The sequence below is a fragment of the Mycteria americana genome, chromosome 2, assembly GCF_035582795.1.
Source record: "Mycteria americana isolate JAX WOST 10 ecotype Jacksonville Zoo and Gardens chromosome 2, USCA_MyAme_1.0, whole genome shotgun sequence".
In the NCBI taxonomy this organism is placed as follows: domain Eukaryota; kingdom Metazoa; phylum Chordata; class Aves; order Ciconiiformes; family Ciconiidae; genus Mycteria; species Mycteria americana.
In genome coordinates, this window is record NC_134366.1 from 43,191,397 (window position 1) to 43,215,956 (window position 24,560).

General features: G+C 39.3%; 1 protein-coding gene across 8 annotated transcripts in view; it reads right to left on the reverse strand.

Annotated features, from left to right (window-relative positions):
- The window catches only part of THRB (thyroid hormone receptor beta), a 170,519-nt gene that overhangs the window by 13,803 nt on the left and 132,156 nt on the right, over positions 1–24,560 (reverse strand). For all 8 annotated transcript variants that reach the window (XM_075493156.1, XM_075493160.1, XM_075493159.1 and 5 more), the window contains 3 exons: positions 7,656–7,756; positions 3,568–3,715; positions 1,557–1,762 (listed from right to left, as the gene is read on the reverse strand). In XM_075493156.1, coding sequence (XP_075349271.1) covers positions 1,557–1,762; positions 3,568–3,715; positions 7,656–7,756 — 455 coding nt within the window. The remainder of the gene's footprint in view (positions 1–1,556; positions 1,763–3,567; positions 3,716–7,655; positions 7,757–24,560) is intronic.

Consider the following 24,560-nt stretch of genomic DNA (forward strand, 5'->3'; position numbering starts at 1 on the left):
CTTCTGTGCTCACTGCAAGGCGTCAGTGAGCTTCCTACACTTGCCTTGAAACCACCAGGCTTCAGCACGTGAGCACTGCAAAGAACTAGGAGGCCCTGAAGCAAGGGCTGCACCAAGAGCAGTTTGGTCTGGCCTAGGAACCAGGTGTGGAAGTCACAGCTGGTTTCTGAACTGCCCATTACAGCTGCCACCCCTGCCTCTCCCCATCCGTCCCCTCTCCCAATAGCCCTGTCACCACATCACCTCATGCCCTGCCTCTGGGCACCCTTTGCTGGAGGCTCCCACTCTGCTGTGACTGTCTCCAGAGCCTGAAGTCCCTCAGCGACCACATTTTACATGGCCCAGTCCCTACCAGCTTTCTGCCCGTGTCCTCATTCCCAGCCCAAACCTCAAGCTCCCCATGCTTCATCCCAAACCAGGAGATACTGAAAGAACAGCACTCCTGCCTAAGTAACCAAATGCACTATTGCAGCTGCTTCTTGGTCTGCTAAAACCAGCGCCGCAAACCTTGCTGTGCAGCACCACTGGGAAGTGCTCTGCTGCTTCTTGCCAGCGATCACTGGCTGTGGTTTCCTGACTGCACGCTGCTACGAACATGCAGCCATTTACACAGAAATTTAGACAGTGCCACTGGAATTAACAAAACTTTGTAAAAGGGATCAGCTGGTTTGAATATATAATTTCTCTTAGCAATTTAACAGTGGGTCGAGATTCCCGTGGTGAATTAGGCAGCAGGAGCCTAGGCTTGCAAAAAAATGAATGTTCTCTATCTGATTTGGTATACACAGACTGTTAAAGACCCCTGTGTATTCCTGACACTCAGTCTATAATCCCTCTTTTGTGCTGTATAAGCATTTTGCATTCTGCACTTATTTCCTTTAAAAATCAATTTAGAAAAAATCCAATAAATCCTGTTCTAAGGCTGAGCATCACAAATCACCATTGATTTTCTGATCCTTAGTTATAGGCTGAAAACTTAAGTCGTCTTGTAGTCTGCAATCCCAATACTATAGTGTATGTATCATCCTGCTTTCAGTGAAATTAATCTTTATTTTCCAAATTTATTTTAATTAATGTGTTCACTTCGGAACAAGGAAGCAAAAAGCACGAGTTATTAATAAAAAATATCAGCTTTATTTAAAACTTGTCGTTGTTTTTAACACTTACAATATGTTGTATGCTAGTCCCTAATAAAGACAACTATCCCTAGATACAATATATAAAAAAAGATATGGTATGCATTATAGACTGCTACTGCTGTTAATCAGGAGCAAAACAATTTTTCTACTTTTTCTGATCATAGCACATTAAAAGTATCCAGCTGGGTAAGCCTTAACTCAGCAACATGCTGTTTATCTTTTGAAATACATGGTCTGATGAAACACTGAGCTTCAGGTAAGAATAAGCAAGTAGGAATTATTAAAATAATCCATTTTTCATATATGTCAATACACTGACAGATAGATCCTCTGTGGGGCTGCAATGTTGGGAAGGGACTTCAGAAGAAAGGAAGGAACCTGACTCCCAAGAGCAGTGTAAAAGTCTACAGTCCTTACCAGAAATTTCCTTTTCTGCTTCCAGTGGCTTCCTTGTGCATTGGTGGCCACATGTGCTTCAGTAACAATTTTGATGAGCTCCCATTCCTCATCTGTTGGCTCTGGTTTGTGCCCAATTGTTTTCTGCAGCTCTTCCCGACGTCTCTTCTCTCGATTTTCTTCTATCAGCTTCCTTTTTGCCAACCGCTTGCTGTCATCCAACACCACTAGCAGGGGAAAAAGCATATAAAAATGGCAGGAAGCTCTTTAAGGTTGACTGAACTTTGGTCTTTTCTACGCCTGAGGTACTAGTTGATTACAAACACCTTAACCAATCAGTAAAGAAGTACTTCGGTAAGACCCACAGTTGACATAGTTCTCTTATTTCTCTCTCCAAACTTCATTTTCTCAGAAGCCTGGATTGCAAAGAATGACTTACCCTTCTGGTAACGTGATGTATACTACCATTGCCTGCAGTGGCTTATTCCACCAATAAAACTAATACGTAAAAGCTTTGTGAGGACTCAAAGTGCTCCTATAACGGACTTGAAGTAATCCATGTTGGGAAAGATGCACTTTTGTTTTCTTTAAAGTGGTATCAGCACGCTCACTGCTCTGAATTGTATAGAATGTGTTCTTGTAAACCAGCAGAAGGTAACATGGATTTAAGAAAGTGGGAGTACTTATTCACAGGAGGCCCAACTACCTGTGGCATGACACAATCAGAAACAATTTGCCTTTGGCTCTTTCTGTAAGCCCTACAAATGGTGCTGTTCTGTGGCTTTCCCCTACAGCCCCGCTACTTCCAGTGATGCCAGACACACAGGCCCCAGGGCTGCGCCATCGCTGACCAGCACAGAAGGTTTTATCCCATTTTCCATACAAACGTGACTAGGCCATTTAAAACAGGCTGGCCTGCTTTAGCGGAGGAGGACCATTCTGATCCGCAACTGGTGGCAGGCAGGCAGGAGCAACGAAAGCCCTGCTTACGTGCTTCTGTTCACACATGTTAACTCTAAGGTGGGAAAAACCCTTCTTGAGTTGGGGGATAGCTGGCTTGTCCGCCACGCTCATTGACAGCTCCTTTGGCGGCGTATGTAGCCACAGCCCACAAAGGCCATACCAGCTTTATGGTACTGGCACCTGCTGGTCAGAACCAGACCCAGAGAAACTTCTCACTCTGTCTAGCCGCTACCTGGCTGATGCTCCCCACTGCCTGCTGCGTCAGACTGGGCTGGATGCAAACCGGTGACCCAGGGTTATCCAGCACCCCCTCCTGAAGGTCTGCCTGGCTAGAATGCAATTGTGTCATTTCTTCTATTTCCCTCTAGACAGAAGACACTGTTATACATTACGTTATCAATGAAAAATACTAAGTTAGAATATTTTTCTGTTGTTTATTGGGCTTTTTCCTGTCAGTTCTTCTGCAGAGGATTACGCCAGCAACAACCATTAACACTAATGCACAGGGGGATTTACGTGACTTCCTCCCATTTATACTAATTGAAGTTATTGGTGTAAATCCCTGTGCAATGGCAGGAAAAGACGACCCCTAAGGGTTAATCTTACAGCCATATGTTCTAGTTCTTTAGAATGAGAGTCGAATTCTTTGCAGCAGATAACTTCTTCAGGGCTAAAAATAAAACAAACAACTGCAGGATGACTCATACAACGACATTCAATTTCACATCCTCCAGAATTTTCTAAACAAGATGTTTTTTTTCAAGCAAAGTGTCCATCCAGATGCATTTCTTCCTCCTCTCCTCCGAAGAATGAACATTCCTACTGTTACTCAGCCTGGTAAGGCCAGGAGAAGGTGCAGTCTGGTGAAGGATAAACAAAAAATTACAGCCCTGTGAAAGTGGTTTGATGCAATGAGCACAATTCCCCGGTACAAGTTATTAAAAACAAAAAAGTGCTGGCAGTTCTGCTCTACTTTAACAATCCTCACCAATCAACATACTTTAAGCAAACACACACATTAAAAAAAAAAAAAAAGAGAAAAGAAAGAAAAACAGAAAAATATACTTACAATCTGTTGCCATGCCAACAAAGATACATTTTTTGAAGCGACATTCCTGGCACTGATTTCTTGTTACTTTGTCTATCACACATTTTCCTTCATATTTACAGGAATAGGTTGGATGAAGGTTTTTCTGAATGGTTCTTCTAAAAAAACCCTAAGTGCAATAAATAAATACAAAGGAGAGCATTAGCACTGTGCAATTTGTTCAAAGTGGGAGCCACTTTGGTTTGGTAGGAATGTACCTAAGTATGCAAGATAACATACTTTATTCCATGAAACTCTCAAAGAGGAAAAGAACAAACCAGTTTTATAGTGTATGGTGTTTCTTTTCTGAGTTTCACAAAACATTTTCTCCCCTAAAAATTAAAAACGTATAGACATCTTAGGTAAGTAAAGGCATAAGTAATGGTGTCGAGGGACAAATACTGTCTACGTGTCTTCTTGAAGTCTTATGTTTCTCTGTGTTAAATTTTTTTGTATTTGAACTAGAGAGTTTATTTTGAGCCCCTTCTAAATTACATAATCATTTCGAGGGATATAAAGAGGCATATACATACTTTTAATTAAAGAGCAGCTTCTGCAAATAGTAAGAATGGTGGTATGCATGTGCTGCTAAAGGATTAAGAACAGTTCTACTCCTTTCTTTCCATCAAAGCCAAATAACCAACCAACCAACCAAATCTGGGCAAGACTAAGAATTTTGCAAACACAGTTTACACAATCTTTGAGTTTGGTTCTAAATAACGGATCCTAATTTTAAAATTATCTGTCTTTCTGAGAAGAGGATTTAATTTGTATTTACCACAGAACAAACATCACCAATAAAGATCCCTCTATACATAAATCCATTCTATCTACCTACCTACCTACCTATCTATCTGTCTATCATAATATAGATCTATATTGCCAATTGCAACATGGATATGAGGTCAGATCCTAAGCTCATGCGAACTAATGTAGCTCCACTGAATTCACTGATTTATACACCCCACAGACCCTGGCCTTAGGTAAAGAAATCAGATACAACTTATCTCTGAACATTACGGACCTAATCCTGGTACTAATTTCAACATGACTCTTTTAGTTGACTTCTGCAAGAGTTGGATAAACTTCCCAAGACCACAAGATATGGACAAGATAGGCTGTAAAGCAAGAAATTTAGACTTCACTTTAATTTCAAGTTTCACCAGTGTTTGAGACCATCTATATTCAGCAATGCAGCTTGGGACCACCTTGACATAGGGAACACACTGGGACCCTGGTCCTGTTTGACTGAGGCCACTGAGAATGGCTTTGGTTTCAGTGAAAACAATGGCAAAATTCAAGTGAGATTTTACCTAATGAATAGTCTCTTCAGCTGGGGTTTTATCTAATGAATAGTCTCTTCACTTCACTAGGCAAAAGGTTTGGTTTTAATCATGTTAAATAACACCTGGTAAAATCTTATAGCAGTGTGTAATTTCTTTTAACACAGAATGTTGAATTAAGACGTACAGATAACAGCTTGAGCTCCTAACTCCAGTGAAGACAATAAAGAGCCTTGTCCTCATTAGAGTTTTCTCTTACAAGATCCAGCTCAAGCTAAGAGTACAACTCTTTCTTCCTTAATAACGATAAGACCTGAAATCTCAATTAAACTGAGTTACATAAAGCATGTGTGTGAGCCTTTGCAAGACTGGGACCTGTTGGGTTGAGCCAAAATCCAGGGAATCACAGGCAAGATGTCCTTATGTGGGGTTTGGATCTGGTCTCAAACTCTCATCTACGCAACAACTGGATTTGGATCCACTCTCAACCCTGTGATGAATTCCTAGAGACAGGACCTGCCCTGCTCCTCCCTGAAGATCAAAGATAGCTCTGGGCAACCAGGGACATGGGGTAATCTCTAGTTACAGCAAGAGATGGAAAAATCTCTGATGAATCTCAGGAAGCAGTACTGAACTCCTGTTTTCCAAACCTTGCATGGGACTTCATGTAGCTCTAGCTTTACAATGGCAAGGCTCTTCAGCACCTGTGTTGGGATCAGCACATTTCACCTTCCCATTTCTTTGCATTTCTCAGAAACTTTTTGCAAAAACACTCTTTGATCATCTCTAGATACCATGTGATAAGGAAGTTGCTCTCTATATTTGTCCAAACACTTCATCACAGAAGTGTTATTTTCATCATAAAAGAAAGCAGATTTTATTGTAAGGCAACTACTCTTTTCCTAAATTCCTTTACTATGCACCTATATAGCAGTAGATGCAATGGGTGCAGTCCAGAGAAACATTTCAGTGACCTCAGAACTCACTGTTGGTTTATTTGTGTTTAAATTCCTTATAATTTACTCTTCAGAAATCATGTGTGAGGATGCTTTGTTCATGAAAGCACTTGCCAAAGCAAATTTCTGGCTGTCAGTCCTGATTAATGTCGCTACAAAATTAAAGTGACTTTGAGTGGAAGCAACTAGTAAATGTCAAATTCATTGAGAATTGATTACATATAACTTTGCTGATAAATCATACAACTTCAAGGGTGTATGCAGATCCTCCAAAGCATGGGTTGAAATTGTCCACACAAAACCCCCCATCTTGTACAATGAATACATTTGCAAGAAGAACAACAAATCAAAACAAAACAACATGTTCTGTTTGTAAGCCAACTATAAGTAGGAGAAAGAAATTAATTACTTTTTGCAAATTGTTAGCTCAGTTCCTTGTGCATATAAGCATTATTTTAAATTGTACATCAGACAGAAGAACTGTATCTGAAGATAAAAGTAGATTTTCTATGCTGTATCTTTAAAATAACTGGTAGGCATAAAAAGAAATACTTCAGTTGGAGTAACAAAAACCTCAGTAGGAAAGCTGGCGAGAGATATAGCTGCTCAGTTGGGAGCAAAAGATATTTCATAATGCCACAATGTCGCTTACTTCTCATTGTATCTGAATTAAGTCATATTTGTACATTTTATTTATTGTTATCATCTGGTATATGGGATGCAAATGTGTAAGAATCAATTGTTCGGTTCCATTTTTTTTCAGATATAAATATTTTTTCATACGTATTATGTATGTATGTGTATAAAACCATTATGAATATTACCACAAACCTGCTATACATAGGATATTTAGGTCTTTGTGCATTTCATAAATGTAACTTAGGGCAATGCTGTACAACTGAAAGCACTACTTCAACACAAGAGTTACTGTGATGTGGCACTCTAAAGCCAATCCAAACCCAAAATCTCAGATCCAAATATTCCAGACTTTGGGGATGAACAGAATATGACTTTTGTGGCTTAGTCCCATGACAGTAGTCCATGACATGTGTGGTTCCATTTGTTGAGAAAAACATAATAATTTTTTATTTTCTGCAGGAAAGAATAGCTTTCTTACAGGATCTCAAGCTATTCAGGCAAATTTATGGCACTGAAATCATTTAAGATGTGCCTGATTGTGTTATTAAATTTTTTTTTTTTATTTACTTGCCCAAAGCAATCTCTTTTTTAATTTTGCGTGTAGCTTTGGAGATGCAATTTAGGGCTGAAAGCACATTTCAATATGCTTAAGTTAAAGAAGTCAAAATGTTTTTGAAACTGTTTTAACTGGGTGTCAATGCTTTCCAAAGTGATGGATGTTACTGTTGTATGAGCATGTGGAAGGGATTTTGATTTTTGCTTCTCCGCAGTGACGATGAGAGGCCCTGGAACACTGTTAATCACTACAGACTCTTCATGGCCATAGGCAGAATCTCAGCTATTGCATAAACAGCTTCACTGGAGTTGCTGGGAGTATGCTGATGTACACTGGTGAGAACATGGCCAAAGAAACATTAAAAAATGGAAATGTAAAAGCTAACAGTTAAACAGCAACAACAAAAAACTAAATTTCTTGTTTTCTTTTCAGAAGCCAACACTGCAAAAATCAACTATATTCCTTATGCATATGAAGAGCAGCGGCATAGCCAGATACAGCTTATCATCAGTACTGGATGTTCCTATTCGCTTCTAATCTGTCTTTGTTTTATTTGACAGCACAGTTCAGGAAGTCTGTATAATGGAGGAGCTGGAGAGCTATTTCTGATTCCCACTTTCCCACTGTGCCATTTACCTTGCAACCTTCGCAAGTGATGCAGCGATAATGGTATCCGGTGGCTTTGTCCCCACACACTACACATAGCTCATCCTTGTCTAAGTAACTGGGTATATACCCTGTAAAGAAAAAGAGGACGTGACATGTAAACTCAATATAAAATGGTATTATACATTTGATATAAAAATATTATATTAAAATCCAGTTTTTCTATCTGAACTCACTGAATTTCCTGAATAAAAAGCTCATACTAGCAATGTTAGAGACAATACTTAAACATAGTCTTATAGTATCTTCTACTTTTCACGCTGTTTCAGCATCTACTGGTCAAGAGGGAGAAGGTGGAACATGATTGCTCTCTCCTGAGTGAAATGCTACCTCAGAAAAATAAATATATTTATTTTTACCTCAAAGGCTTTGATGTGAATAAAAAAATAACAGTGAGACATACAGTATATTCCTCTATTCTGTTTCAACCCTCCCCCGATATACTTGTATACTGAAGATGAGATCCCAGGCTGCAAGGTGACTCGGGAACCTGGTCGTAAGAAATATTCACTGAGAGATCATTTGTTTCAAAACAGCTCTGCAGGCGTGGTTAGAGAAGCACCAGCAACAGATAGCCCAAGCTGTATTGATCATACCTGAGCTGGGCGTGTTCTGCAGGAACATTTAATATAGCCTGAATTTAGGGCAAAGTACGTGGGCATTCAAATATGTGTGTGTGTATGTGCATGTGTTAGAATGACATTTTCTCTTCTGAAGTGGTTTACCAGACACCCAACAAGTGAAATCAAATATTACTGCTATGAAAAACATTGGCAATGCTTGGTTCTTTTCCCACAATGACATTTGTTTTGATAACATAAACATATTTTCAATTTGAGCAAAAACCCAAAACAATTCTGATGGCAACCAAAAAGTAATTCTAAACTAAAGAGAACTTTGAAACAGGGTAAAATACAAAACTTTCAAAATAAGTGTTCCCATGTCTCATAATTAATGGAGTTACGGTACGTAACTTTTCCTTCTGAAAAATCTCTCTGTAAAGATGTAACACAGAGATCTCAGATTCAGTTTGAGGGGAGAGAGGAAAGTGCAGCTATTCGTGTAACCGCATAAGATTATTAGAGTGTAGTAAATATTTCACAGAATCCCAGAATGGCTGAGGCTGGAAGGCACCTCTGGAAGTCACCTGGTCCAACACCCTGCTCAAGCAGGGCCACCTGCAGCTGGTTGCCCAGGACCCTGTCCAGACGGTTTTTGAGTATCTCCAAGGATGGAGACTCCACAACCTTTCTGGGCAACCTGTGCCAGTGCTTGGTCGCCCCTACACTGAAAAGATTAGATTATTTTATTTCCTCTATTTCTGTTTGTGCCCAGTGGCTCTTGTCCTGTCACTGGGCACCGCTGAGAAGGGTCTGGCTCTGTCTTCTACCTGACGGGGGATCAGGTATTCATACACATTGATAAGACCCCCCTTGAGCCTTCTCTGCTCTAGGCTGAACAGTCCCAGCTCTCTCAGTCTCTCCTCATAGAACAGACGCTCCAGTCCCTTCATCATCCCTGTGGCCCTTTGCTGGACTCGCTCCTGTATGTCCATGTCTTTCTTGTATTGGGGACCCCAGAACTGGACCCAACACTGCAGATGTGTTTCACCAGAGCTGAGCAGAGGGGAAGCATCACCTCCCTCATCCTGCTGGTGATGATCTTCCTAACACAGACCAGGATGCCATTGACCTTCCTTGCCTCAAGGACACGCTGCTGGCCCACGTTGAACTTGCTGCCCACCAGGAACCCCCAAGTACTTCAATGCAAAGCGCCTTCCAGCCAGTCAGCACCCAGTCTGTACTGCTGCATTTATTATTCCTCCCTCAATGTAGGATTCGGCATGTCCCTTTGATGAACTTCAAGAGATTTCTCTCATCCCATTTCTCCAGCCTGCCTAGGTCACTCTGAATGGCAGCACATCCATCTGGTGCACCAGCCACTCCTCCCAGTTTTGCATCACCTGCCAACTGGCTGAGTGCAATTTATGAGTGCAATGAAGAGGAGTTCTTTGGATGTGGCTGCCTGTAACACTATCCCTTGCCACTGGCTTGCTGAACCCATCTAGTCTAACCACACGTTAGACTAGACTTTAAGCTTGCTGACTTCATGCAGCCCTCACACCAGTATGGCTTGGTACAGCTCAGGGACTCAGCACACCAGTCACATGGAAGGCAACCAGCAACAAGACTCAGGGCAGCAGAAGGCTGCTGGAGGATACTGCAAGGGGGGGGGGGGGGGGCTGTCATCTTCCTGTGACTAACATGCCAGAGGGTCAGCTCAGTAACAGACAGCTTAAATGAAAGTGCCTTCCTAAGGCTACACTTGCCAGAGGTTCTCCAGAAAGAAAAGCCCAAATCAGAGAGAAAATATTTGAAATTAACTGAGCTTTAAGTACTTGAACTTTCTGGGGGCTGGTGAGTGGATTAGGAGAAAGTAAAGAAGTAAAAAGGCAGAAAGTATTTTTATGGTCTACTTTATATGTCTACTTCGAGCATAAGTATGAGAACCTCAAATTATAGAGGAACATATATCCTTCTTAAGTAATGCTGGGAAGCTGGAGCACACTGAAGCCGTGCCCAGTGCCAGTACTCCTACTGGCATCTGAAAGGGGAGTGGGGGAATGAGCTGAGATCTTACTGATGTATCATACCAGTCTACAATACGGCAAAAGATCAGATTTACATTCAGGTTACATTTCTCCATGATGAACAAGTTGTGCTTGGATAAAGACTGGTGGACATGTGGAGCTGGTTCTGTGACCTTGAGGGAAGAGAGACAGCAGGGTTTCGACTCTAATTTACATCACTGACTCCTAATGGACGTTATGCCAGTGGGGGATTAGCAGAGGCTATTATCTCCATCCTGTCCCCCTTTTGCTCACACCTGCCTCTGCACATGCAACACATACACAACATGGAACTGATATAAAGATTAATGGCTTCTTGTTATTGCTGGTTACTGCTATTCATGAAACGCAGACTTAGTATAGCATAGGCTATGTCCTCTAAAATTCAGTATTCCTGGTTTGCTTCTGCAGGAATTACTTCTGAATTAAACGCCTTGATATTTCATTAAGTATATAATCCGGTTAGCACTGCTCATGTAATGGCAGCTTTGTTCTACTGGAGGAGCAGGAGATGACTTGTCTATGCCGATTCCTTAAATATATAGTAGCTATGTGACCACTGGTGTCCATCTCCTTGGAGTTTCACGACTTTATCCAACCCAATCTGCCAGAAAAAACAAATCTCCTACAGGCAGTCCTAGTCAGAAATTAAAAATGTCATCCTTACATACAACCACATTCCCAATTTTGCTGCATCGGAAGTGTTAAGTGCCAGGTATTTGAGCTACTTAAATGTTAAATATTATGTTCACCACTTTTGCAGGATTGCGCCCATGTCACAAAGTAAGCACGCACTTTGAACTCTTCTACTGATTCAACAGGGAACATGAATAGAAAAAGATTATCCCAAGAAAGCATTGGCAATAGAATTGTGCATTAAACATCTTTTTTCTTTCTATTACAAATCTGAGAGTGATAGCCACACTTTTGTATATTTTTAACCTTCCTTCCAACAGCTAATGGGGTCAGAAACTGCTAGAAAGTAGGAAAATTGGACCTTCAGCAGTATTTTAAAAAGATGTAATTCAGACTAACAGACATCATGCCAAGAGGAATAAGGGGGCTTACATTCAGTTCTTACAAATCATAACATCCACTGTCAATAATTCCTAGTAGTTGCAAATATCCAGTCTGACCTCTGTATAAATTCAATGCAATTTCATTTGTAAGATGTGCAGATAAGCAGCCTCAGTGCATTTTTGATGCTACTCAAGAGTTAGAAACAATATCAGCAGGAGGAAATTCAACAGTGTTTTTCTAAACTTGGTACCAGCATGGAAGCTGTGAACAGTGCAATGGAGATTCTTGGGGAAGCCGTGGATGGCAGCAGAGTTGTCTGTTCAATGGTTTGAGGAAGAAGCAGAGCAACAGACTTCTCTCACTCCTTGCAGTACTTGGGAAAAAAAAGGAGGGGCAGACTAAGAGGGACTTGTCTCTCACATCCGCAAGTACTTTGGCATCTTATGTGTTTAGTAACTCTGAACCAAAAATAAAAACACCTATGTGGAAGAAGCAGATGCTGTCTGGACAGAGTAACTCAGGTGCTCTCTTATGAAAGAAGAATGTCTCATGACAAATCTCATGGGAACATTGGGTAGGCTCCTATTTCTGGTGTTCATATTTCACCCTTTATTTCTTGGTCAAAACCTACTAAGTAAATAGCTAAGAAGAACTGTTCAAAAGCAACACTAATCTCACTGAACTGTACAATAATAACCAACATTGTTCCTTGGTCTTTCAAGCCTCTGCCTGCTGTATTCTAGCATCCTCATGGACTATCATTTGGTGCATCCTGTATGATCCTCAAAGTTAACTATCTGTCAAGTATGACTTGACATTGTTCATCCCAATGGTCACCTTGAATCTTCGCTTTGAGTGGAGAACACCAATGAATGACCTTGACCTGCCATGTCTGGTGTTTCCCCTGCAGCCTAAAGTAACTCCTTTGCTCCCCAGACTCCCACCTGCCAGTCTGCCTAATCTTACTGACTTCGCAAGGCTAAGTACTCAGCAGGACCAGTTGCCCCCATCTAGAAGAATATGTTGTATAATCCACTATAACCAATCTTGATGGTGATTTACAATATCTTTTAAATTGTAACTGTAGCTTTGTAGAGGTACGACAAGAAACAATTCCCTTCGATAGGAAAATGCGCAATGAGTTTGCCCCAGCAGCCGTAAGGACAGAACGAGATCTGCTAACCTATGCAGTCATCTGAGGTACTCTGTTTCATTAATACTGTATGCCTACACTCTCAAATTACAATTTGCAGGAATGATACCTTAAAGCAGTATATGTGACCCTGCACAGTGTAACAGATTAGAGACACATAAATGAGACACTCGGTGGCTATTCTTGGCCCCCCCCCCCCCCCCCCCGCAACAAGGCAAAGAAAAGCTATTTAAATGAAAACAACCCCTGAAAAACGATACTGTTTTTTTTCCTCTGTACCTGGCACACATTAAAAAAAAGCATGTTTTGACAAAAGTAAAGAACTGATTTCAGTTTTGTTAAAGTGTCATTGCACAGACTTTATATTTCCAGGTATCTGTCTGTACAGATAATGCAATATTGGCTTCGGGATTAAACCACACCTTAAAAAAATTCTAGGACCCAAACTGTATTTGACTACCAACCAGGGATATGAGCAACATCGACGCAAACAAATTATGTCTGTATACCAGATGTTCCTTATTAGCTTGTTCCTGATCCACCATAAGCTTATACCTTCCATGCAGAAAAAGCCAGTTTTTGCTATTGCACAAGGACACTTGTGTTTTAAGACCATTATTCAGTATTTTGATTTTCACTGTACACTGGCAGAATCATGTATTAAATATATTCCCTGAAATCTTTCTTTCCCCCACCTGGTATGGTTTGCGTGACTAGAGACCACTCACTAAAATGAGGAGTTTAGGACTTATCAGTAAGCTCGTATTCACTTACTAGACACTGCAGCATGAAAATGAAAAAGATGAAATTAATTACTACCTTGAGAATCCCCAACTGTATTAGAACTGATATGAAAATTCATACTGCTGTTGTACGGATTCCATAGTCACATTGTAACTCTTTGCAAATTATAAAAAATTACAAGAACCATCCAGATATCGTCCTTGATACCCTTGTGTAGAAAAAGCTTAAATAGTGTTTATCAGAGAAAGCATAGAGCTGAGTGAGAAAAAGCATACTCCATTCTTGTTTGGGCTATTACCAATATTGATCTGAAAGGCTGGGCTGATACACTGATCCTTGTTTCCCACTTTCTTTAAATTACTCCCACTGAGAAAAATTGCTTATTTCTCCAGTTGAGCTTGGAAGTGCTGAGAATGTTGTTAAACAGATTCACACATTTCTTGTTAGCTAACTGGCTTGCTTGTCCGTAATTTTGATCTTTGTTGACATTCTCTGATTTACAGGATTGCTAAAATTTGGCAAGAGATTCTGGAAAGATAGAATTTGGAACATTTTTTATAGTCTCTTTTCCCTCAATGACTTTTCTATGTATTAACGCTATTCTTTGGACTGAGTCAGAAACCTTACCAACAGTAGTGCATTTTGCACAGATGTGCTGAAAACATTTTAGCCCAAACTGTGTTACCACTTAAACTGCTGTGATCAGTACTGTACTTGCATCCATTACCAACTACAGGTACAAAATGCACTACTGTAAGAGTCAGACCATGCAATTTTTTCCCCCAAAATTATTTAAATGTTTTTAGAGACCATAGCTTAGTATTGCAAGTAACTTACTTATTCAGAAATCTAAGCCTCGCTGAACATCAGTTTTACTACTGATGCAGAAGCAAAGTACGACTTAGTTCACTTTCCCATCCTTCATTTGGTTGTGGAAAGGTTACAGTGAAGGAGGTGAAAACACTTTTTCCACTGACATTTTTATTAAAAAAGAAACATAGAATTCCAAATGCATAACGATTTGCTGAATAAGATGCAATTTTTCTGATCAGTGCTATCTCCTTAGATGGGTGGTCAAGAGCAAAATTAATCATTTTTAAGCCCAAAATAATTGTTAGCATACTGGGAGCCGCTCTGCTGCAAAGGCCAAGATGACAAAAGCTCAGTGTTTTTGTAAATTGGTTATATGCACACATACTCCCTGCACCGATGAGAAGACATTTTGACATAACCTCCATGTTGCATTTTCTTAGCTACTCAGAAAGTACCCTAATGTTTTCACACCGCTGAGAACTCAGTTTGGACTAATTCAGTCGCATACTCTAGCAGTCATACAGCACGTATTCTCAGCTGCATGTAAATTGCCTGGGAAAATATAAAGGGAAATAATAATGACAATTACAATTATAATAATAACAACAATAATACCTTTCAAAGCCCCATTCTCCCACCATACCAAGAGCCCTTAAAAAGGTGGCATTAACCTCACCTTGTATCTGGGAAGCAAGGTGAGACGCAGGGCTGAGGAGCCAGCACTGCTACAGCCTGACTCAAGAATCCCCACCTGCAAACCCTTGGTTTGGGGCAGCCTCTGGTTACATCTGGTCCGCCCCCACAGAGCCTGAAGTTAAAGCCTAACTTCATAGACACCCACGGGCACCTTTCGTTAACTTTGTCCGGGAAATGACTGTGCAAAGGGAAGTGAAAGCCAACTCTCACCCTGGTTTTAACTTCGCAAACCTATTTCCCACATTGTCCAAATGGCCAAAACACTGCGCACACACCAAACGTGGGGATACTGAAGCTTCCGGACCTCTGCATATATTTCTTTTGTACTTTCCTGACTGCACTACCTCTACCCTGTCACTGGCTACTCCTTCTCACTGTACGGGTGGTGTGAGGAGATCCAGGGACACTTTTGCCTATCTGCTCAGCTTCTGTGCAAGGGTAGGGTGGCACGGGCTCCCCCGGAGCATCACCCGTCCAGCGTGCAGTGCTGCAAGCTCACCACGGCCGGCGGCACCGTAAGAGGGGAAAAATATTCCAGTTTAAGCTCTCTGGGATAGAACTGGGAATAGCATCTCGTTCTCACGATGATGAGCCCTGTTCTGCTCATCAGATTTCACAGTCTCATGTAGAAAACAAAGTGTATCTGGTTGCCTGTCTCCTATGGTAGGATCAGGTCCAAAAGGGCTTCCTTAAATAAAACAGTAAGCTCTTGCACGAATATTGTGCTGCTACCTTTTAACAGCATACACTACAGCACAAAAGATAATGGAGCAACAAGCAGATGCAAAGCTAAAACCTCACCTCCACCTCTTGATTTTCTGAAGTGCAATTTCTTCCTTTAAAATTCAAGTCTTTCATCAGAATTTGTGACAGATAATCAGGAAATAATAGTTTTTAATGTACTGTAATAATGAGCAGCTTAAGTGCTTTCTTATATTTTAGAATAACTGGCTATACTTTCTAAATACTTATTTTTTTTCCTTTAGGGACACATTGTTGGGGTCTTTGGTTCTTGTTTTTTAAAGTTATTTTCTGAATTCTGTTGAAGTGACATAAAGATAGAGAAGTAATTAAACTCCCCTTCATAAATGATAATTTTTTCAGCATATAAAATGTTGATGTTTTTTTCTTCCCAAAGGGAAAAGAAGACTTTAACCATTTAATAACTAGCAAAAGTTTTGATAGGAAAAGACTCCATGTGCTACTGTAAAAGTACAATCTGATTTGAACAGCATATTATTAGGATTACTACAAATTTCAGGGGACTAACAAAAATACCAACTGCAACAATCAAGACTCCTCACGAACACCTGCTTAGGGACTTAATTTTGCTTTAATGGGCTATTACCAAGGCTTCTCTAACAAACTCCCTTGTTCCCCCCAAAATCAATTCTGGATCAATACAGACACACATGCCCTGTGTAGAGCCTTCTGTTCTTAGGACAGGATTAAAAGATTCGTTAGTTTTATGATAGCTTGCTTAAAAGATGGAAATTAAAAAAAAAAAAAAAGGAAGATGCACATGTCCCACACAGTTTAGATCTCTTCTGCTTAACAAACTCAGCATTTGCAAAGGTTTGACAGAAGGGAGGCAACTTTTTATTGTTTATCACAGTAATAAGGCTCTAAAGAATCCCAAAGCACGTTGCTCACTCTCTGTGAATGATCAATTAAAAGCCTGCTTGAGAGCTGGCTTCCACCAAAACTCACTGCCATTTCTTAGTGAAACTGAGGTAGTAGAAAACAAGGGCAGACAAGCAGTTTTTAAAAATAACTCTGTATTCTTCAACCAAACAAGTACAAAACCTTTAAATAGAGTAGATGTCAGGTGTCCGAGTACTGAAATAACTTACTTAAAGCTCTGATCTAGGTATATCGATTATTATTTATAACCTTTAACATTATGAAAAATGTATTCCTTCACTGACATTGCAATAGCAAGTCTCTATTTTCTCTAAGTTAATCCTGAGCACTATTTTTCTTCAACCAAAAATAAGACATGGGGAAAGTCTACAAAGAGTTATAAATTCATTCGTTAAAACCCAATAGCAGATAAATAGCCTTAAAAAGCATTTAAAATGTTGCACAATACAAAAACATGCATTATCCACAACTACATTTAGTCTACAATTTGATCATGTTCTTACAGCTTCCTAGAACAGGATTTAAAAAAATATTTCCTTTATTACGAAATACAATGCTGTTCAAAGTATAAAATTAAGACCTTTTTTACCAAACATATAGATTTATTGCACCGAGTGCTAATGAATAGGAAAGGGAAACATTTCAGTTTTCCATGTAGTTAACAAGATTAAACAGTCTACTTTTTACTACAAAGCCACTTTAAAAGTAGTAAATGGTGTTTTCTCTATCTACCTGGTTACATCAGATTCATCTGGGTTTTGGATAACTGCATACAGAAAATCTCGTCTTAATAGAAAAAGGACATTATCTTGGAACAACAGACTGTGTATTTTTATTCTTTAATAATGTGATTTTAAAGAAACACAGAGAACGTATACTCTCTATGCGTCAGTTTGCTTGTCTGAGTTCAGAACAAATAACACTGAAAACATTTCCAAGTGTTTGTTGGTATTTTGGGCTCTTTTTGAATCTGCTTTGCTTACTTGAAAGCGAAAGAATAAATTCTAAAAACAGGCAATGACTTAACCCTGAGGGAGCAGATATTGCACTCCAATTATCTCTCACAAACATATTGATTAGATCAACTTTTTGGATGCAGAATAGTCTTTCTTGCATAGACACATTCTTGAATTTTCAGTCTTTTTTGCTTTGCATACTCAGAAACTACATGGTTTTCACTTAAAAGACAGTAACTCTATTAAATGTAACCATTTTCCCATACATATTTACAGTTCTATGTTCAAAATATTCTGCCTGAGTTGCTGAGTAAACAGAGTTCACATTTACTGGTAACGAGGACTCACACAAATTGTTTGTATGTAAGCAGAAACACAGCTTTAAGATGCAGAATATATAATGACGACATTTCAGAAGAGAAACTTTCTTATCTAGCTCACTGGTGAATCGCAAATAACTTAATAGCCCCAGAAAGCAGAAAACAAGCAATATATTTGCAAATGTCTTTTCTAGATCAGAAAAAGTGCTTGGAAATCCTCATGGCTCACAGAAAACCTTACAATCACCTAGCAACCTATGTTACTGCTGCTTTCAATTTTGAACAGGCAGCCTTCACATTCAAAGATGTATCTGAGCCAACTGATGCAACTGTAAGTTTAAAGCAAAACAAAAACAAAAACAGAGATTATGTTTTTTTTGTTATTTAAATAAATTGCCCCTACCTTTCTTCTGAGAGTACGATGGCGACTGCACTTGAGAAAAAGTAGGTTTTTCTTCGGTGAAATATTCAGGTTGGTTGTACTGATTCAGGGCCATGTCCATGTCAGAGTACTCGCTTTTAAACACGTTTCCAGGGTAACTACAGGTATAAGGCTGATTCACCGCCCAGGCCTGTTCCATATATATGTTGTTACTGTGCAGGACCTGAGCATCACAACTGCTGTAACCCTGATTATCTTCGATATATGTGCAATAATCAGTGGACTGCATGTAGCAATTGCTACCAGCAGCTGGGTGCACTTCATATATTTCTTGCATACAGTAGTTCATTTTGTTACCCTATCTCAGCTTCTACTTTACATACACACACACATGCATACACACGCAGGCATGCATACACATGGAACGGGAGAGGAGCAATGAATATACACCAACAAAGTCGACTGCAAAACAGCCCGTTTTACTTCGGAGCGGCACCTGATGTGCTAAAATCCTATTTATATTGGGACGGCTTGTGAACTCCCCTGCCAGTCAAACATATTGGGAAGCAGATTTATGACAGTCAAAGGTCTTAATCTGTGACTGTAAGTTAATTCCAAGGGAAGATGGCAGGCAGGTAGCAATGACCACCAGACAAAGAAGCGACGTCCCGACGACCCTCCTGTTCCCCCATTTGTCTGGAATAATCATTTTATAAACCATTTCCAGCCTTTTCCAATATGATTAGAAAATGATTACTAAGGCGAGGACACAGTTATGTCACTGTAGTTGTCAACTTAAGTGTGAAGCATTATAAAGACTGCTTAAGAACTCCCAGAGGGGATACGCTGAAAATCCTAAAATCAATAATCCTGTTTTTCAGCATTAAACCATAGAAAATCCAATAGTGCTGTGCTGATGACCCAAACAGTAGTCTAGTTTTACAAAATTTAGCAACTTAATCTGTCATCAGCTTTATTGATTTTGTTTTACAGAATTACATGCATGAATCTCCCCAGCCTTCCACACATACACAACCCTCCCCACTGCCTGGTAATGCATTTACGGGAAAGCAGCTTTTCTAAACTTCAGTGATTTGGGGAGGTAATTTCTATTGAGTTCAACAGGTGGGAAACTTCAAAATAATATAATCAGCAAAAAGAACACTGCTTAAATATTATCAATAAACTAATTGCTTTGCTATTCTGCTTTGTTATCTTTTATGTTTCAGTAATGAAGTACTTCTAGAAGCGTATCCTTTTCGATAACAGTCCGAGTAGAGTAAGGAGGGTTTTTTGCTCTTTTTGGCTCACCTATGAGCTATGAACATGTCAATGCCACTACAACAAAACCTATATGATCTTATAATTGCTTAATGCACCCCAAACCTCAATACAGTTAATATACCTTGTTTAATCAGCCATTCTTTTTGATCTAAAAGAAGCTATTTTATTTTTAACTTATATTAGCTGCTATTTGTTTTTTACTAGGCAAAATATGTTTTTTCTTTACAGCACAGCTAAAATATGGTAAAACTTGTGAAGTCAGTAACAAGATGGTATCCCTCTTTAATGTCTGTTCTTATTATTAGGAAGCAGACTTATTACTGATTTGATAATGAGGTCTTAGTTTTCTTATTTCATTCATTTTAAACAATCTACAGGATTGCCAAAATTACCATGTAGGTTGGCCCTTTTTCATCTAGGATCTTAAGTATACATTTAACAACCTTGATGAACATATACCTAAACGGTCCTCAAAAGTTCAGTGGAACAGGTAAGAACTGGGCATGACATGTACATATTTCTCCCTATCCGATATTGCTTAATGTTTCAGTCTAATGCAAAGAGCCGACGGTGAAATGTTCTCCCTTCCAACATAAAACCGTATCTAAATAAGAAGCATTGCCAATTAGTATCTAATGTGTGGGCTAACAGAATTCAGGGTAAGTGCTACTGAGGATGAGAGAAGTTAAAATTCATGCTTGGATTTTTAATTTTTTTTTCCTCTAACTGTAAAAGAAGTATCTTTAACATACATTTCTTACTAACTTGCTCAGAAACAATAATACATTTGTAAGTCAAAAGTATCTCTATCAAGATCAATTCTACTGAAGTCAATAAAGTTGCTTCCAAAATGAACTTATTCTGCTAAAACTCTGATAATTTAAACTAACATCTTACTTCATTAAGAACATTAATAGTTACTGAAATCCCAGAATTAAAACATAAATGAACCCTCACTCTCCATGTTGTTTTTACCAAAGATCTAACTCAACAAATAGCATTGTGAAATACAATGTGAAAAAGCACACAATAAAAGTTGATTTTCATTTTAGCTCAGGCCCATGATCTAGATTTTACAAGCAGTGATTTTGTCTGTGATAAAAAGCATGTCTTAGGCAAGATCGGATTTTTCAAGAATGGATGTTCAGCACTTCATAAAAACATGCCCATGTTTCCTAAGAAACTCCGCAATAGTTGTTAACACAGAAACCCCCAAACCATACCCATTTATGTGATCGGCTGATAATACTTGTAGTACAGGCAAATGTAACACATACAACCTGCTGAGCTTACTTCTCCACGCTCCTCAGAAAAAAAACATTCCTCAAGTGCAATACGTGGATTGTTCATTTACCACAAAACAATCTCCTGTACAGCTAACAGGAATTTATGGGAGAGCTTGCACCGAGGTGAGGCTGTATTTGACAGGTTAGCAGAGCAGAATACCTAGATACTTTTACACCTCCCAGAAAAGCTTTGGAGAACTAGGCTTTGAATTCTTAGTGGGAATTTTTAGTGGGAACAAATCCATGTGGATTTGTTTTGCCAAATGAGTCAAAATTCCTATGAATTTTCTCTGCTCTTGTTCTTTCCCCCCCGATTTGACTTAGGTTTGTTACCAAAAAACTAAACAGAATTGAGACCGTGTGTAGACAGAGCCGTCCCAGCCAGGATGGCACCTGAGGATATGGTATCTCGACATGACACAGCCTGTGACTTACTTTCTGTTCCAAAATAAATCCCTCAAACATTTTTTATTTTCTATTGCTATGTCAATAATGCTTAGAAATGTGTAATATGTACTACTTTTGTCAGAAGTACTGTAATACTGCAAATAAATTAAATTACATGAAACTGTGAAGAATGAGGAGAAAAAGAAAATGGATGAGAGTCTTTTCTGACAACAAAAAGAAAGATAAACACTGCCAGGGAATGGGGGCTCCTTACCTGTAATATGCTAACATTAAAGAGTTTTATAGTACTGCAGGTTGTTGTTCCCTTGGAAACAAATCAGTTCAAAAAACACTGCAAAGATTTAACATCCCTATTAAAACTGAAATATTCCTAAAATATTTTTATTTTCACCTCTTAGGGCCCAATCCTGTAGGTCGCTTTCATGTACCACTTTGAATTAAATCATGTGATAAAAGACAGTTGGATGGGGTCTTTATCAGAAGTCTGAAAGTGGAGTAGAAACTAATATTAACAACTTTTCTTTATCTTGCATTCTGATTTGAATATTAGAGTCTTTAAATCATGTCATGTTGAGCTTTCACTGCCTTCAGCAATGTAGTATCGCACTTGGAATTTTACTAGTTCACAAGTGTCTGATTATGTGAACACATGGAAATTAATCACTAGCAGAATAAAACCTCCAGTGCGAGCAAACAGGCCAGTGATAAAACAGAAACTTTGATACTGGGGCAGAAGAAGATCCAAAGTTTGAACCCTTCACAGTCTGAGGTGTCAGTTCATTGTATTAAAAAAGGCAGAAAGTACTTGCTGAATATGAGTCTTGAATGCCTCAAATGTTTTGAAATACTCACCCTGGTGTAAATCTGAAGTAAGTGTAGCGCAGCCAGTGATGTTACACTGGGTGGGCAGAAGTCAGGCCGAGAATGCCTGAAAGGAGGTGTCTGCAGGAGAGACTGCCTTAAACTAGACCATGTAGCTCTTCATTGACTCGCATTTTAAAAACTCCGACTAAAACTTTTAATTATGAACAATCAAATGGCCTACTAAGCTGCACTTCTCTTGTGACTTAACTCAGTTACAAAAACCACCAAAATGAACCTACAGAAATGTTAAGGCAAGACATTATTCCTGTGGATGACCCTCCTGACGGAACACCCCAACCAACCGAGATCCCTGACACACAAAAAAGAAGTGTCATTCAGCGCAATCCACTCCTGTTGTCTACCTCTACTACCTGGGTGAATGTGCCGGTGGCATATTACCTGCAAGAGTCATATTCTCCTGACTCTTTCCAAACTGTGCACCCCTGGTCTAGAGTCCTGGCTATCTCAATGCTGCAGTTAGGGCCCCTACGCACCACTTCTAAAAGATTCGGCAGCGTCGGTATGTGGGAAGTATTGCAGAGCATTGAAATTAGTCAGGGGAGAGTGCCGCTTCTAAAGGACCACATGGACAGATCTTACACTAGTTGTGTTCACACTTTATGCATACAGATATAAAAAAATGCAGTATTTGGTCAAAAAGTTTTGCACATGTGGACATGTAGTTCCAAGAATGAAACATACCTTTCTAAACTCTTAACAGTTACATACACTTGTATTATCAGCTCCTAGTTTTATAATACATATTTTTACATGTTACAAAATAACTGTTACATTTCCTATTCATAGATTTTCTCGTGGCCTGCATTCTCTCGGCCACTTCTGACGAAGGTTGTGGGGGAAAAAAAAATTAGATCACTGCTCTTCAAGGAGAAGGCAAATCTGCACCATCAGCACTCACACCGCATAACATGGAACATATCCCAGACAGTCCCTATCTTTTTGTATCATAAAGACAATACACCGAAAACTGTAACAGCTTTTGAGCTGAAGTACTAATGTGGCTTTTGCAACACACATCATTTGTCAAATACAGCTATCTCCGTGTCCACATGATGAGTTACCACCTCTCTTTAATGTATCTATTTGCACTGCCTTATTCATTCACCTTATGCCCTATGATCAGAAACTCAAAATGGTGCCTCAAAAATACGACTATGCAAACTTATTGTTTGAGGAATCTACGTATCAGATTATCACATCAGTTCCAACCCTCATGGATAGTAGTATTACAGATTAAACTAAGAAAGAAAACCTCAAGCATCAGAATCCAAAATAATACTGAGCACTTACAAGAACAGAAAATGACCTCTATATAGTATTCATCTTATTTTGAAAACTCTGCTTGTGCCTAAATCATAAAGTATGTAGAATTATGTAATTCTAGTGCTGTAAAGTTACAATAGCATTTGATGGTTTCTGGAGTATGTCTCAGTGGAATCAAAGACATTAAAATTGTCATTTTGTCTACACTATATTTATTATAGCAAGTGATACAGTTGAGGGAAAAAGAGCTAAAGCTTTCTGGCATAAAATAATTTCTTTGGGTTTGCAACAGATGGAGCAAGCTTCAAACTGGCTGCCCCTGGTTTAAACCTGAGGAAGAGCCTATTTACACAACAGCACACGTCTTTTCTCAACATGTATTAAGTTAGTTCTTTCTCTAAAACTGCTTCTCTCACAAAACCTGCTGTACCTCGGTTATGACATGCCACTAAATTTGTATGTGACTCATAAAATGCCAGTGTGATGTGCCTTTTATTGAAACACTTCAGACTCATTAGTCTGTTTGGATAACAAAGAATGTCATAGTTTACATTTAAATGTTCAGATTCACTACAAATCCAGTTCTCCCTGAAAATATTTGACACCTGGAGTAAATATGGTTAAAGAGAATGGAGCTTGCTCTTTCATGATCAAGAATCTTCCAGGGTTTGTTCTTGCTTTTTCTTGCACCATTTCCTTGCACTGTTCATGACACATGTAGGTAGCACATGGTCTTGTCAGAAAGCATTTGCTCCTTGAAAGGTTTGCCAACAAATTGACTAACGAAACTCTTGAATAGTGTTTGACAACTTTTAAGATGGTCTCTGAGCAAACATTGCTAAGAGTAATTATAGACCTGTGACCCAGACAACCCAATTTGTTAAGTCTCCCCATATCTCATAATTGGAAGACCCTGTTAGCAGACATCAGTTAATTACACAGCTTATCTCTTGAGAAAGTAACTGCCAATACTTAAAACATATACCTTTTCTGAGTCATTCCCTACCCAAACTCCACATGAAAACTTTAAGGTAAAAAGTTCCATTTGTTCAAAAATAAAACCAAGCAGAAAGCTAGCTAATGTAGCTTGACACAACATAATTAACAGAGTCTTGGGTGGGACTGTCTGGGTTTGGCAGCCTCCTCACAGCCCTTAGTAAGACGTTAAAGCGATCAACACCTGACATCTGTTAGCAAAGAGGCATTCTGAGGTAAAGAGCAACTAAATCTAAAGAAATCAGGTACTTAGACCAGTTTAACTTTTTCATGAGGTGATATCCTTCCTGACACTGTAATCTTTCTTCCTAGAGTGACGCAAGACTTAAGTAAAAGAAAACAACTTGTACTTCCTCCCTCCCAATATGTGGTAATTATTTTTTAGGCGAAGAGCAA